Source organism: Myotis myotis, unplaced genomic scaffold, assembly GCF_014108235.1.
Source record: "Myotis myotis isolate mMyoMyo1 unplaced genomic scaffold, mMyoMyo1.p scaffold_m19_p_1, whole genome shotgun sequence".
In the NCBI taxonomy this organism is placed as follows: domain Eukaryota; kingdom Metazoa; phylum Chordata; class Mammalia; order Chiroptera; family Vespertilionidae; genus Myotis; species Myotis myotis.
The window spans coordinates 24,256,138-24,272,158 of record NW_023416313.1 but is presented as its reverse complement, the minus strand read 5'-3'; the positions used below and the strand labels follow the sequence as shown (position 1 = coordinate 24,272,158).

Sequence of the window (16,021 nt, the reverse complement as noted above, 5' to 3'; positions counted from 1 at the left end):
ACAGTTGTTAGTATATAAAAGAATACAATAATTAAATAATAATACAAGAATAAACTGTGTTTCGCATACTCACAACTGTAAACCTACTTTTTCCAGACCCTGTATTGCAAAATTGTCCTCGTAAAGATTTTTACAAATTTAATATCATTGTCACATATGTGTTGGTCCCATATCCTTACACATTTGCCAACAATCTTTTAAATCTGATGCTCTTAGAAACTCCTGATCTCACTAAATTTCATGCTAGTCCATTCCCTGCAAATATTTATGTGACTGCTGGAGAAAGGGTTAAGCTAGGGATTGCAAATATCTATAATACTATTGTTTCCCTTTCTGAGGCTGTATCAAATAGGTGATACTGCCTGAATTAAGTTCTTAAGAACAGATATAATGTTTTATTTTTTTATTTCAGAGAAGAGGGGAGAGGGAAAGAGAGATAGAAACATCAATGATGAGAGAGAATCATTGAATGGCTGCCTCCTGCACGTTCTACACTGGGGATTGAGCCCGCAACCTGGGCATGTGCCCTGACTGGGAATCGAACAATGACCTCCTGGTTCTTAGGTCGATGCTCAACCACTAAGCCACACCGGCCGGGCAGGACAGATAAAGAATTTTAGATTGCAAGGAAGTTCTTGAGGAAAACTTACAACAGGAAAACACAGTAGTTGTTGGGTCAACTCAGGTCTGGGGTTTTCTGTCATACTGCTTATGACTAGGAGTAGTGGAAATAGAATGTTAGTACTTTTGACATTTCTTAAGTGGGGGAAAAACTAGTCAAGGGCTATCATTTTGTAGAGACAGAGTTATTTTGTTCTGCATTAAGGGATTCCCTCCTTTCCAGAAGTACAGATATGGAACTGAATGTAAACATAGTAAAAATTATAAAATTTAATAAGCTCTCAGATAAGATTAGAAGCTTTGCCGGAACCGGTTTGGCTCGGTGGATGGAGCGTCGGCCTGCGGACTGAAGGGTCCCAGGTTCGGTTCCGGTCAAGGGCATGTACCTGGGTTGCGGGCACATCCCCAGTGGGAGATGTGCAGGAGGCAGCTGATCGATGTTTCTCTCTCATCGATGTTTCTAACTCTCTATCTCTCTCCCTTCCTCTCTGTAAAAAATCAATAAAATATATTTTTTAAAAAAAAAAAAGATTAGAAGCTTTATATACACTAAATATACTTTTAATTTTGCACTTACTCCCTAAGGAGATGTATTGGTTGTCTATACTTACCAGATCCCAGTCTTGTGGTTTTTCTTATTTTATTTTTTTATTAAAGCCAGAGTATCAGCAGTGTTGTTTTGAATCTTCTTTTAAGGGCAATTTACATAATTTGTTTTGACTGCTAAGTAGAAAAGTTTGTTGTTGAATGTTAACTGGTTTGGTTATGCTACAGCTTAACCGAGTCTAGGGGTTTCAAATAGACCAGCCATAAATTTTAAGGTTTCCATAACATGATAATTCATTATGGTGTTATTTTTGAGAAAAGGAAAGAAGTTTCAGATTATGTTCTCAATGGCACCATTACGGGTGATTCATGTGGCTGTTGTACTGATCCGAATCAGACATCTTTCCACTTCTGGCACAGGTGGAGAAGGACGGATTTGTTAGGTAGGGAGAACAGATATATGAGTGACTGAACCTAGTCTGCCAACTCTTGTTAACAGGGTTGAACTGAAATCTGGAAGTATATCAAGCCTTGGATGTGCTTGGAAAGATTTGTGAACGAATCCTTCCTCTTTCCCCCTGAGCTCTGGCTTTTCCAGAATAAGCTGGAATTCTGGATTTTTGAGTTTTCCAATTAAAAAATTTTTCATATTCCCATCACCCTTCCCTTTGGCAATCATCAACTGGTTCTCTATATCTATGGTTATGGATACAGTTTTAATTAAGCTTAAAGGTAGACTGACTATAGTTGAAGTTAAGTAAAACAATGCTTTAATTAAAATCTTCTGGTTACAGGTTAAGAATGTTTATTGAAAGCCTTTGGAGGGTAGGGTGGGATGGGATGTAAGTTTTAGGAAAAATGGGCTTGTAGGGGACAATGTGCATTTTCAAGAGACATCTAGTAAGTACACTCTTGCTTTTTTTGTTGTTGTTAATAGTCAGCCGAGGATATTTTTCCATTGATTTTTTTTTTTTTAAGAGAGAGTAGAAGGGAGGGAGAGACAGAGAGAGAAACATCGATGTGAGAGAGACACATCTATTGGTTGCCTCCCTCATGGCTGCAATCTGGGGCTGGGGTTGGAGCCTGCAACTGAGGTTTGTGCCCTGGCCTGGAATTGAACCCAAGACCCTTCAGTCCAAGAGCCTACGCTCTATCCACTGAGGCAAACGGTTGGGGCCACTCTTTTTAAATGGTGGATTCCTTTTTTACATTTAGTAATCAGAAACCTATAAGAGTTTTACTTTGTAAAGTTTGTTGTTTCATTTAAATATAAATATAAAAATTAGAAAGTAAGGCTAAATCCTTTTTGATTTTTTTACATTATCTTAGGTACTTTCATGTTTGAAGTGGCATTCACCTAGAAATAGCAGGTCTATTCTATATATATATATAAAAGCCTAAGCGACTGTTACTACCGAATGACCAGAACGACCGGTCGACCAGTTGCTATGACACGCACTGACCACCAGGGGGCATACACTCAATGCAGGAGCTGCCTTCTGGTGGTCAGTGTGCTCCCACAGCCAACCTCCTGCACCGGCCAACCACCCATGGTCCCTCCCCCTGTCTAAGGCTCTGAGCACTGGAGAATCTGGGCCCAGGAAACCTATAGGAGGAGAGCGACCTTGACGCTGATCGAGACAGAGTAGCAGCTTGGAGGGGGCAGAAGGGGCAAGGCGTAACTTTGCCTAACTGCAAAGACATAAAGTTAGCACCATCTTACCACTGCCATCTTACCTCTGCCACTGCACTGTGCGCCACTTGCCCTTCTGCCTTCCCCCGCTCCCCCCTAGCCCCCATCAACCACTTCTAGCTTTGCTCACGCCTTTCCAGAAGGTAGAGGCAAGCAAAAATCTACACAACTAGATTGAGCCTGCGGCCAACCTCCTGCGCCCCCCCCCCCCGCATGAATTCGTGCACCAGGCCTCTAGTCTGGTACATAAAACCCTTAGCAGATGCTCCTGGTTGAGTAAGGGAGTGAGCAAGGTGTGAGTAAAAGCTAGATTTTTTTTACATCCGTGGTCTTTGCTTGCCTCTACCTCTGTCTTGAGAGGAAGACAAGACCCATTCATATGTAGCTTTACACACCAACTTGTGAAGTGACCTAGTCTTCATGATTACCTTTTAGATTTTTCTTTTTTTTGGATTTGTTATTAGGCCAAAGCAAAGGGTGTTTTCTCTTGTGAATTACTGAACCAAAGAAAAAAAGCTGGTTGAAGTGATTCCTTGATATAATTGGAGTTGATGTTTTATCAAACAATATTTGGTTATATTCCATTTAAGATGAAGAAGATGACTTTATGTGTAAGAAGGCAGTCTCTAAATCAAAAGAGAATGGAAGATCTACAAATAGTTATCTTGGAGCATCAAACATGAAAAAGAATGAAGAAAACACTAAGACCAAGAATAAGCCTTTATCGCCAATAAAACTTACCCACACATCAGTGCTTGATTATTTTGGAACTGCTAGTGTCCAAAGATCAGATAAGAAGATGGTGGCAAGCAAAAGAAAAGAGGTGAGTGTTCTACATGCAAGCAAGAATGTTCAGGAATGTTAATTCGCTGTTACTAATAAGAGGAGAAATTTGGATGTCATAATAGAGCAACATATTTTATTGATAAAAAATTTTCCTATGATTATGGACAAAATTATTGCCATCATTTTAGAGGATGAGGAAGTTAGACTATTTAATTTTTTATATTTGAAAGTGGAAAAAGATCATTTAAATTGTATGAAAAAATTATGATTCTTAGAATTTAAATACTTAGAATGCAAACTCATTTTACTGTTCACCTCAAGTAGACAAAATTGGACAATAAATTTGTTCCCAAATGAGGTTCTAAGTACATAACTTATGTGCCAATGTTACACTTTTGACATTTTCTACTTTGGTTGATGTTGGATTTACATTTTTCTGGAAATTTACGAAACGGGAATACAGATAAATTATAGTGAAAGTAGTCCCCTGAGTCAAAGCCTGCCAAATGCTGTGTGTTTGTTGATTTCGTTAGTGCCTCCATCAGACAGTGTAATCCTTATCACTATTATGTCATACCATGAAGAAAACTACAAGTGGTTGTTGTTGTGGTTGTTTTTTGGCTGGGGGAGAGCTGGGGGGTTACTTTTCTTGAACATTTCAATAGAATTAAGTGAGAACCATCTCTGCAGAATATTTGCTCATTAGGAAAATGGATGTGGTCACTGAGTAGTCATGAACGTGACTTTCTGGCTGGTGTGCATTGAGACTGACTATTTCATTACTGATACACTTAACTCTCACTGGTGTATTTAATCAGCTACAGTCAAGAAAAAACACCTTATTTTTAACTTAAGTTTTATGCTGATCTTGCTTGATTTTCTTTGAAATACAGCCTTCAAAAAATGCAAATGATTCCAGATTAAATGATGAAGCCATTGCCAAACAATTGCAACTTGATGAAGAAGCAGAGGTATTGCCATTTTGTTTAGATATCATTAACAACTTGATGTTCTGACTTTAGTTAGTCTATCCAGACAAACAATCAAGATTATTCTAGGCCAGCGGTCCTCAACTTGTGGGTCGCGACCCTTTGGGGGTCGAATGACCCTTTCACAGGGGTTGCCTAAGACCATCGGAAAACACATATATAATTACATATTGTTTTTGTGATTAACCACTATGCTTTAATTATGTTCAATTTGTAACAATGAAAATACATCCTGCATATCAGATATTTACATTACGATTCATAACAGTAGCAAAGTTGCAGTTATGAAGTAGCAATGGAAATAATTTTATGGTTGGGGATCACCACATGAGGAACTGTATTAAAGGGTCACGGCATTAGGAAGGTTGAGAACCATTGTTCTAGGCTAATTATGGATTGAGCCTCATTATGAGTTATTTGTAAAATAAGTTAAAATTTAGCATATAAACATCTAAATTTATATAAAATGATAAGAGCAGGGGATAATTATTTAGAAATTTATTAAATTTATTTTTTTTTAATTTTTTTGATTTCAGAGAGGAAGGGAGAGGGAGAGAGAGCTAGAAACATCAATGATGAGAGAAAATAATTGATTTGCTTCCTCCTACACGCCCCCTACTGGGGAGTGAGCCTGAAACCCAGGCATGTGCCCTTGACTGGAATCGAACCCGGGACCCTTCAGTCCGCAGGCCGATGCTCTATCCCAGTGGTCGGCAAACCACGGCTCACGAGCCACGTGCAGCTCTTTGGCCCCTTGACTGGCTCTTCCACACGTACAGTGCTATTGAAACTTCATGGCCCATGTGCAGAAGTCGGTTTTCGGCCTGGGCGAGTCTATTTTGAAGAAGTGGCACTAGAAGAAGTGGGTGTACGTTCACTGAGGTCAACCCCTCAGATTGAGGACGTTTTTAGCAAAGGCCAGCTTAGGAGTGCCGTAGTTAAGTTAATAACAGTGTACCTACATATATAGTTTAAGTTTAAAAAATTTGGCTCTCAAAAGAAATTTCAATCGTTGTACTGTTGATATTTGACTCTGTTGACTAATGAGTTTGCCGACCACTGCTCTATCCACTGAGCCAAACCAGCTAGGACTTAAATTTCTTTGAATGGAAGCCTCCTTGAGTATAGTTAAAAACAATTTAATTTGGTCATATCTCTCTTCTTTTCACTGTGGGTGATCTCATCCACCCCTGTGGCTCTAATTGTGTGGATATGGTGATGATCCCTAAATCTGTTTCTAATTTATAGTGCTCTCTTGAGCTATAAACCATATATGCATTCATTAAGCATTTGTTGAGCAGTTATTGAGTGCATGGCACAGTTCCAGGTTTAAAATAATTATGTCATGCTCTTAAGAGAACTAAAGGGATAGTTTTGGGTTTCTTTTTTAGTAAAGCACCATTATTACATGAGCTAAGTTGGGAGGGAAGAGGATTTATTTGCATTTCCGGGCCTTGATTTTCCTCAGCTAGGACTCCAGCTCCTTGCCCTCTAGCACATAGTCATCTGCTCGGCCACTTTGGCCTGGTACTGAAGGATGGATGCAAAAAGCTTGCCTATTGGAACTGCTCTTCTAGAAGACTGCTGATTTTGGCATTCTTTTTCCTTTCATCATATTTCTTCTGAATTTTTTTTTTCTTCTTCTTATCATTTTTTGTTTAAAATCTCCTCCTCCTCAGGAGTCAGCTTGGCCCCCTTCTTGTGGCCCAGGGGCAGTGCAGAGTGGGACTTGTACCAGTCTGTAGGGTGTGCTTGCTGTAATTGAGCACGATGAAGTTCTGTACCAGGGTCTTGGTACGGACCAGTTTGTTGTTGGATGCATTGTAGGCAACATCAGTAATCCTTTGTTTGCGTGGACAACACTCGGGGCCCCAGGAGAAGTTGCCATGCCCAGCCTCAAGGCTTGGTACTTATTGCTGCCTCCCCGCATGTGGACCCCGTGTATGTGGCGAGGGCCAATCTTAGTGTTGGCAGCAGGGCGTCCCAGCTCATATTTTTACTTCTTGTGGCAAAGTTTTCTTTTGCCCCAGATCTTGTGGTGCTTCTGCCAGTTGTCCTGAGAGATGCCCATGACTTGGCGCCAGCTGGAAAGAGCATGAGTATTCTATTTTAAGTAGAGGGGTCAGGACAGCCCTTCTGAGGAAGCAATATTGTGGCACAAAATGAAGTGATAATGGCAAGCCATGGGGCTGGCTACCGAAGGCAGATTTCCTCTAAACAGAACAGCAAGTGCAAGCATCCTGAGGTAGGAGAGTTTGAGTTTGATGAGTTCAAGAAATGGCCAGCAGCAAATACTGTAAGCCATGACAGGTCTTTAGTACCTACCCAAAAGACTTGGATGGTGAGGACTTTGGATTTTAGTCTCTGTGTTGAGTAGATGTGACATGAATTTACAGATCTTAAAAGAAAATCATTCTGGCTGCTATGAGGCTAATAAACCATGGTGGGGCAGGACCAAAAGCAGATCAGTTTGGACACTGTTCTGGTGGAGTAGGTAGGTGAGAGTTGATGTTGGCTTGTACCAGGGTGGTAATGGAAGAGATAGTGAGAAATGGTTATAATCTGTGCTTTGAACGTGTAAACTTCAAGTTGTTGCTGATAGATTGGATATAAGGTATGAGGGAAAAAGAAGATTCAAAGATAGACTGTGTGTTTTTGGGCTTGAGCAACTGAATATTCATTTATTAAGAGGAACACACTGGTACAGAGAAATCAAGAATTCTGTTTTGGACATGTTAAGTTTGAGGCTTCCAAATGGATATGCAGAGTGGGTGGTTGGGTAGTGGAATGTGGAGCTCAGGGATGAGGTCTAAACTGAAGATGTATATTTGGGAATCACTAGCATTTGAATGGTACTTAATTAAACCTGTGTAACTGAATGAGATCATGGGGAGAGAAAGTTAATAGAGAAGAAACTTTAGGATTGAGCGCTGTTAATATTTAGAGATCAGGTAGAGGAGGATGATCCAGCAAAGGAGATTTAAGAAAGAGTGGCTAGCCCAGCTGGCTTGGCTCAGTGGCTAAGCCTCTACCTATGAACCAGGAAGTCACAGTTCAATTCTCGGTCAGGGCACATGCCTGGGTGGTGGGCTTGGTCCCTGGTCTGGGGTATGCAGTAGGCAGCCGATCAGTGATTCCCTCTCATCATTGAAGTTTCTATCTCTCTCTCCCTCTCTCTTTGTCTTAAAAATCAATAAAAATATTAAAAACAAAACAAATAAAAAGAGTGGCTAGTGAAATAGGGAAATGAGGAGAGTTTGGTATTTCAGGGAAGCCAAGTAAGTATTCATCTCAGAGGTGTCAGACCTTGGTACCTACTGTTTGAACCCTCTTCCTGTTTATTAGCTTAAGTGTCACTTTCTCATATTCCCTAAGCTATATTAGAAACCCATCCTATATACTCAGTCGTGCTCCATTGTAGCTACTATTGATTTTGTTATAATTGCTAACTAAATGTCTTCCTATATGTGGGCCGTAAACTACCTACCGGGGCTGTTTATGGCCTCATTCAACTATTGTGCCATCACTGATTATGTGCTTGGCGTGTTGTTGTGAGAGAATAGTATTCTGATCATTTGGAATATATCTGATTTATCCAGATTTTATTAATTTGACAGTTCACAGTGCTTTCAAAATCTTTTTCCGTCTTATTTGATTACACTGGATTACATAAACTACAAACCAGGTATCCATACAACTCAAGACAGCACAAATGGCCTAGGTAGAATTGTGGAGTTAATTTTTAGGGGCCTGACTTCTTATCTGTCTCAAATACTGGAGGCTTACCCCATTCTTTCCAAACCAGGTGTGGTACTCTGTCACCATTCCCTATTTTCTCATTCCTATCACACTTTTTCAGAATCTTGTTTGGGTAATTTATTAGTCTGTTGAAGAGTTGTTAGGGTGTTAGTGACTGATGGTATCTTTCCTGATTATCCCTCTTAAGTTCATTTTTTCTCTCCCTTTCACCTTTTTGTTTTTTCCTTTAGTTAAGTGTGCGTCCAATAACTAAATCAGTAAGTCAGTATGTAGACAGTATGTAACATTGTATTAAAATATAGGGTTTTTCATCACATATCTCAAAATATTGTCACATTTACATGTTTAATGCATATTTAATCTAGGAAATTAACCCTCTTCAAAACAAATATATGTTATTGAATAGCTCTGTTAGAGACGAAGTAAATAAAGGTATTAAAAAATAAAATAAATTAAAATGTAGGGCTTTTGATCATATGATGCCATAATCACCAATTATGAATTTTGGATGAAAGTATTTAAATTTCTTCTGTCATCTAAATAATCTAGAATCCTCATCTACATAATCTAGAAGTGTACTACATAGTGTGAAATTTTGGAAAAATGGTATGGGTTCAAATATAAATTTTTGCAGGGCCACTGGAGGCTTAGAGTTTGAAGGACCTTTTTATGGTGAAGGTTTTCATACTCATTTTAGCAATTAGATGTGTAGTGCAGTTATGGTAAAGAAATACTAGACAACAGAATATATTGATGTGCACCTCTGGCTTATAGTTCTGCATAGTTGGATTTAGTTCATTTATTAACAAGAAAAGACTTGGTTACTGTGTTCTCATCAGACTTATGCCATTTTCCAAGCCTTTTTAGGATTGGGTAGATTTTGAGTTTTTTTTCATATGTTTGAATAATATAGGGATGCCTTTGTTCGATGTTACATTAGGCCATTTTATCAAGGGACATAAAACTATTTAGTTTCTAATGAGAAATGTATTCCACTGCTACACATTCTTTTCTGGAAGAGCTCCATTTTGCTGAAAGTGAGAATGTTTGTGTACTAACATTAGCATGTTAGGAAAACTTCTGATACGATGACTTAAATTTTCAAAAGTCAGATACATTTGGATTAGTAATTGATAGTTATATTTGTGTATGACTTAAGTTTGTAAAGAAAATGTATAATTTTCTTGATTTCTTTTTATATTTTTATTTTATTTATTGTCTGTTAATCCTCACCTGAGGATATGACCAGGGCTGGGGATTGAGCCTGCAACCAAGGTGCATGCCCTTGACTGGAATCGAACTTGGGACCCTTCAGTCCTTGGGCTGATGCTCTATTCACTGAGCCAAACCACCTAGAGCTTGATTTCTTGATTCACTCTTTTTTGTGCCCTCCAGACTATTGTTTTTCTATTAGGATGAGATTATTTTTCAGAGCTTTTCTAGAGTTTAAATAGAAATAAGAGATCTATAAGTATTGCATTAGGACCATAAAGAAAAATTGTAGATTTCAAACTTTACAAGTAAGAAATATGGCTTTAAAAATATGTTCAATTTATCTGTCTGCCTGCAAAACTAGATATATTTGTTCTGAAATCTAATATGGCTTAGTGAAACAAACCTGTGATACTGTTAATATTAAATGGAAAAATGTCATAGTTACTTTCTGGAAAATGTTTTCCAGTTTCTTCTGTGTATCATGAATCAAACATTTAAAAACTTTCATTTACAAAAAGAAAAAAAAATGACTCACTCTGTTGACACTTTTTTACAGCTGGAGAGACAACTGCATGAAGATGAAGAGTTTGCCAGAACGTTAGCCATGTTGGATGAAGAACCTAAGAACAAAAAGGTGGCGTTTTTACTGGGCTGTTTGCACGCTGAGTGTACAACATAGATCAGTGTTCCCTTTCATACCTGTGTAGTGTAAGCTCTGAAGATACAGCCAAGACTAACTTCTAAAAAGAAGCTAAATTGTTTTAATTTATAAAAATGTTTTTGGGGAAGCTCATTGAGGAACTTATTCTTCCCGTCGGAAGTTTGATAGAGCCAAAGCCAACCAGAACCTTGCTTCACAAAACAATGAATTGCAACCTTTGCTTACTATCTGTCACAAAGGGGTTTTATATACTTGTTCAGAGAATAATGCTTATACAGATTCCTGTGGAACCTAACGTTTAATAATTGTAATATTTATTACCATTTTGGGAAGAATAATTTTGCCATTTTAAATTAACTTTAAGGTCTGTATTAAGACAGTCTCAAAAGATGAGCATTTGGGGCAATTTTTAAAAGCATCAAAATTCTTTTTAAGTACTTGATCATCAAAAAATTAGACTTAATTTATTTTGAATCCCATTCTGATAATTGTCATTAGCAATATCTTACTATTTAAAAAGATTTTTTAGCAGTCAGATGTATGACCTAGTGGGTCATGAGGACTTTGTCATTTGAGAAGCCTTACTCAGTACATGTAAAGACATTCAGATTATAACTATTAAAAAAAATAACCGAGTCACACACCCCAATTTGTGATCTCTTTGTAAAAGGAAGTTCTGAGGAAGCAGTGGGAAGAGAATGGATATTTTTTTCTCTTTTGATCTGTATATTGTTTTTCATGTAGTCTTTTGGGTTTAGATTTTAGTTTTTAACCTCATAATGCTAACAATTCGAGAATTGAGGTGAAAGAAGCAGAAATAAGGCTTTCATTTCCAGGCTTACAAATTTGGAAGAATTGGGATAATTTTTTATAGAATATGTTTTTTATATCCTTTTCATCTGTTTTCTCGTCTGTAAAATTAAAAGAAGTAAAACATGCTTCATTTGCTCCAGAAATTTTGTGGATAAATGAATGAAAATTTATTGTATTGTCCTTCTACATTGGAAGATGGCCCTTAATCTTAAAATTAAAATTTAAATTAAAAACTGGTCAATTTTAACAACATATTTTGTGGTAATAGTTTTCTTACCATTTGTCACATTTGCCACTTTTAAAATTTTCTTAGGCTTTAAAGGACCCAGAAGAGAGAGAAACGTTTTCATCTGTCCACGGCAATTTAAACAAAGCAGAAAAACATAAATGTCCTTATAAAGGTAATACTAGCAGAAAAAAATAAGCTGGAATATTTATCTTTATAGAAGAAAATTTATGGTAACCTTGTTTAAACATTCTATCAATAACTGTTAAGCAGACATTATTTCATAGGAATATTGGAGCATATTCTACTTAGATACTTTGAAAGTATTTAGGTATTAGTTGGTCAGAATACCTGTCTGCTCTGTGATCATTTTGAGAAAAGTTCACAGCTCTTGGCTGCATGTTAATCTCCATGTGTAGTGCAGCCTGTGGACTTCAGCGTGTGAAGACAGAGAGCTAGATGCTTCCAGCTCAGAGCTGACTGGTCGTTGTCAGGTCATCTGAAGCTCCTGCTGACTGCTCAGAAGTTTTACTTTTTAGTGGTTCTGATATGTAACCATCTGCTAGGATAGATGGTCTTAATCCTATAAGTAAATCTGTTCATATAGTAACTTTTAGTCTTGAAATCTCTAGGATTTGTGGCTTTCAGACCATATTACAGAAATTTTATGTGCCATATTTTAGTAAGTTTTCTCAAGGCAAATTTCATACCACTGAAGATTATCTGTGGAATAAAATCCATGTTCTTAGATGTAGTTTATCATATTTCAGTTAATGAGTAATTTGTATTTAAAAACAGATTCCTTAATTCGAACTGGTTATACAAAGAAATAAGATACAGATGTTTAATTTTTACTAAGTGTGCTGTATGAAGAACTAAAATCATAATGTAAACATTATGAAATCACCTATGACATTGTGCACTACTAAGATTACTCAGTAGAAAAATGAAAAAATAATCTTGTTATTGGGTATCATTTTCCAAAAAACAACAATCACAGTCTTTTCTGTTTCCCTAGTAAAAACAGATCAATTCTTGGATGAAAGAAAGAACTTCAGTCCTAAGAAGCAAATTAAATGTGAAAGTTCAAAAGAATCTCAGCAACATTCCAAGTCTTCAGCTCACAAAAGAGGAGAAACTTCTTCTCCTACAGCTAGTTCCAAGCTGACGCTTTTGAAAAAAAAGGAAGAGAGTTCTTCTAAAGAAACAGAGCCTATGTCCTTGAAAAGAAAAGAATGTGCCATTGAATTGAAAGGAGAGGCAAAAAGTCCTAAGAAAATCAAAAGTTCTCCTGCTAAAAAAGAGGTAGAATTTTCAAAAAGTGTATCATGTTGGGGCTATGTGCTGATCTGGGTCTGATTATTTTAAAGTTTTCTGACTTTACAAGTCATTATGGCACTTTTAAGATACCATCTTATTTAGATGCTGTTGCAGGTCATAGGTTACTAATATAGCTAAATTAGCCGATATTTACTGAATGTTACTGTGTATCAGATATGGTGCTAAAACATATGTAATCTTCACAACAACCTTATGAGATTTTTTTTTTTTATTATTCAGCTTTTAAAAAAATTGACTTTTAGAAGAAAGGGTGGGAGAGAGAGAGAGATTGATGTGAGAAAAATACATCGATTGGTTGCCTCCTGTACGTGCCCTTACCTGGAATTGAACCTTGACCTTCTGGTGCATGTGACAACGCTCAAGCCACTGAGCCACACTGGCCAGGGCTTTATTATTAAATCTAAAGACGATTACACAGGATGACAGCATTTAAGTAACTTTTACAGGATTATCCAGCTGGTGGGTTATAGAGCCAGTTTGAACTTGGGACTTTGGAGGCCAAACAATGCAGTATAACATGGTGGCTCTGACATGGAGATGGAGCCAGTTTCAGATCATAGCGCTGCCACTAAGCAGATGTGTGATCTTGGTCTGGCTACTTGCCCTTTGTCTGCTTGGATTCCTCATTTGTCAAATAGGGATAATAATGAATTGATATGTAAAACCATTTAGAACAATGCCTGGCACATAATAAGTGCTATATAAGCTTTTCTATTATTAAAATAATTATTATTTGTATTTGTCCTGAATGTACTCCTCTTTGCTCTTGTATAACAATGTTGAGATAATGAAATCATTTTCAAAGGAAAGAAACAGTGAAATAATGCAAAATGGTTTTTAAAAGTTTTCTGTGTTTTCATCTCCAATTTGGGGGAAATGCCCTTTGATTCATAATGAGAAACCACATTCCTTCAAGCCTTCTAGGCACTTAGAATTAAAAGTAGAATATTGCCTATTTTAACTGCTCGTTACCATTGTTTAGTGCAGAACAGTGAAACGGTGATGATTTCAAGATGCTTTTTTTTGTTTGTGGTCAGTGCTCATAAATACGCTTAAGGGAACAGTGAACTTTTGGTCTCAGATTTTTCTTCACTAAATGCTTATCTGGTGGGTGAATGTTTTTCTTCAGGCACTCTAAACATGTTCAATTTACAGAGGCTTGTGTGTTTTTATTAAAGGAGAAGAAATCTTCAAGTGATATTTTCCTCTTTACTGTATTTTTCAAAGTTGGAATAGAAGTGACTTAGAGAGCTTAAGCAGTTTTGAGAACATCTATTTAATAAATTCAGTCTAGCCTGGCCAGTGTGGCTCCGTGGTTGAGTGTTGACCTATGTACCAGGAGTTCGCCGGTTCGATTCCCAGTCAGGGCACATGCCCAGTTGTGGGCTTGATCCCTGGTGGGGGGCGTGTAGGAGGCAGCAGATCAATGTTGATGTTTCTCTCTCATCAATGTTTCTATCTATCTCTGGGCAGGTGTATTTTAATACGCTTCTCATATGTATGCACACCAACATTTGAGAACCACTGTGAAAATGTAGAGGTAGGGTCTAGGACCAATCTATGATGGCTTACTTATTTTATAACCAAAGCAGCTTACTTATTTTGTTGATTAAATCGCTTATTTGTATTGAAGTAATATTTTTGTTTACTCTCAGTGGTATTTGAGGTAGCTTACAAGTTAAAAATAATGTACAACAGGGAGTAGGAAAAACAAGTGACCATTTTGTAGTGGTTTTTAAATCAGAATTATCTAGGATGTTTTTCCTACAAATACACATGCCGACGCCATACTCCATGTCTCTGAATTAGAAACTTAGTGTGAGTCTAGGGATACAGTTTGAAAAGTTTCCCCATGATTTTCTGAGACAGACATACTCAGCGTAAGATCTCCTGAAATAGAATAGGAGAGATTAAACCTAGAAGGAAGAGTGATGGTGTGTAGAATATGTCTGCTTTTTGGAGTAAAGTTTGCCCCTTGTTTGAGCCATCTGTTTCTATGAAGCCATTAATTCTCAAGACTGTAGTGTTTATATCCCCAGGGGTATAGAGCCATTTAGGCTGTTTTAGGGGAGTGCAAAGCATTAGGATAAACATAGGATGTCTTCTTGTGTAACCAGTTTACATGGATATATTGTGAAATAGAATTGTAAAATTCACATGCATCTTTGAAATAAAATACACTCCTTTGATTTTTTTGCTTGGGGCTGGCTTATGCACCTAACCTGCCCTGAGATGTGTGCCTTTAGAGAAAGTGGAAAGGTTTGACAGAGACTGGTGCAGAGATGTTTACAATCTAGGTATGTGTAAATTGGGGAGTACCTGTGTAGCTAAAAGTGTAAATTTCAGGACTAATGCTTATTTATTAATATGTATTTTTATTTATTTATTTATTTATTTATTTATTTAATTGATTTTTTACAGAGAGGAAGGGAGAGGGATAGAGAGTTAGAAACACCAATGAGAGAAAAACATTGATCAGCTGCCTCCTGCACACCTTCCACTGGGGATGTGCCCACAACCAAGGTACATGCCCTTGACAGGAATTGAACCTGGGACCTTTCAGTCCGCAGGCTGACGCTCTACCCACTGAGCCAAACCGGTTAGGGCTTAATATGTATTTTTTTATATATATATTTTATTGATTTTTTTACAGAGAGGAAGGGAGAGAGATAGAGAGTCAGAAACATCGATGAGAGAGAAACATCGATCAGCTGCCTCCTGCACATCTCCTACTAGGGATATGCCCGCAACCCAGGCACATGCCCTTGACCGGAATCGAACCTGGGACCCTTCAGTCCGCAGGCCGACGCTCCATCCACTGAGCCAAACCGGTTTCGGCAGGGCTTAATATGTATTTTTAATGTTACATAAATTTTGTATGACTTTGTTCTTTCTTTTCTCTATCCTTAAAGTCTGTAAGTCCTGAAGATTCTGAAAAGAGACGCACTAATTATCAAGCTTATCGAAGTTACTTAAATCGAGAAGGTCCCAAAGCTCTGGGCTCCAAAGAAATACCGAAGGTGAGAACATTGCGAAGGCATGGCCTCCTGTCAGGGCCTCTGGCCGGTGGGTCAGTGTATGTGTCCACTATGTTTTTACAGCAGCATAGAATTAAGAATTTAAATTAACAGAAAAGCCACAGTCACCATAGTTACTAATTAGAGGTGTTTATTCCCATTATGAGTCACTGCTTGATACTTAGAAAAATTTCAGTGGGCTACAAGTAGCCTCAGGGGCTGGGCTTTGAGGCATCCAGCAATTACAAGACTGCCTTCCTGGTACTCATGGTCTAACTCAGGAAGGAGACTGTTAGTAAATTATTATTTACCTACTAGAGGCCCGGTGCACTAAATTGTGCATGGGTAGGGTCC

General features: G+C 37.8%; 1 protein-coding gene across 7 annotated transcripts in view; it reads left to right on the top strand.

The window, feature by feature from the left end:
- Positions 1–16,021, top strand: part of RFC1 (replication factor C subunit 1) — a 121,517-nt gene that overhangs the window by 42,039 nt on the left and 63,457 nt on the right. For 5 of the 7 annotated variants that reach the window (XR_004971353.1, XM_036331484.1, XM_036331499.1 and 2 more), the window contains 6 exons: positions 3,451–3,683; positions 4,540–4,617; positions 10,166–10,243; positions 11,397–11,484; positions 12,328–12,614; positions 15,563–15,670. Coding sequence is in view for 6 of the 7 variants with exons in the window: in XM_036331484.1 (XP_036187377.1) it covers positions 3,451–3,683; positions 4,540–4,617; positions 10,166–10,243; positions 11,397–11,484; positions 12,328–12,614; positions 15,563–15,670 (872 nt within the window). In the remaining variant the exon portion in view is untranslated. The remainder of the gene's footprint in view (positions 1–3,450; positions 3,684–4,539; positions 4,618–10,165; positions 10,244–11,396; positions 11,485–12,327; positions 12,615–15,562; positions 15,671–16,021) is intronic. The other 2 variants (XM_036331488.1, XM_036331502.1) reach the window with 2 other exon arrangements.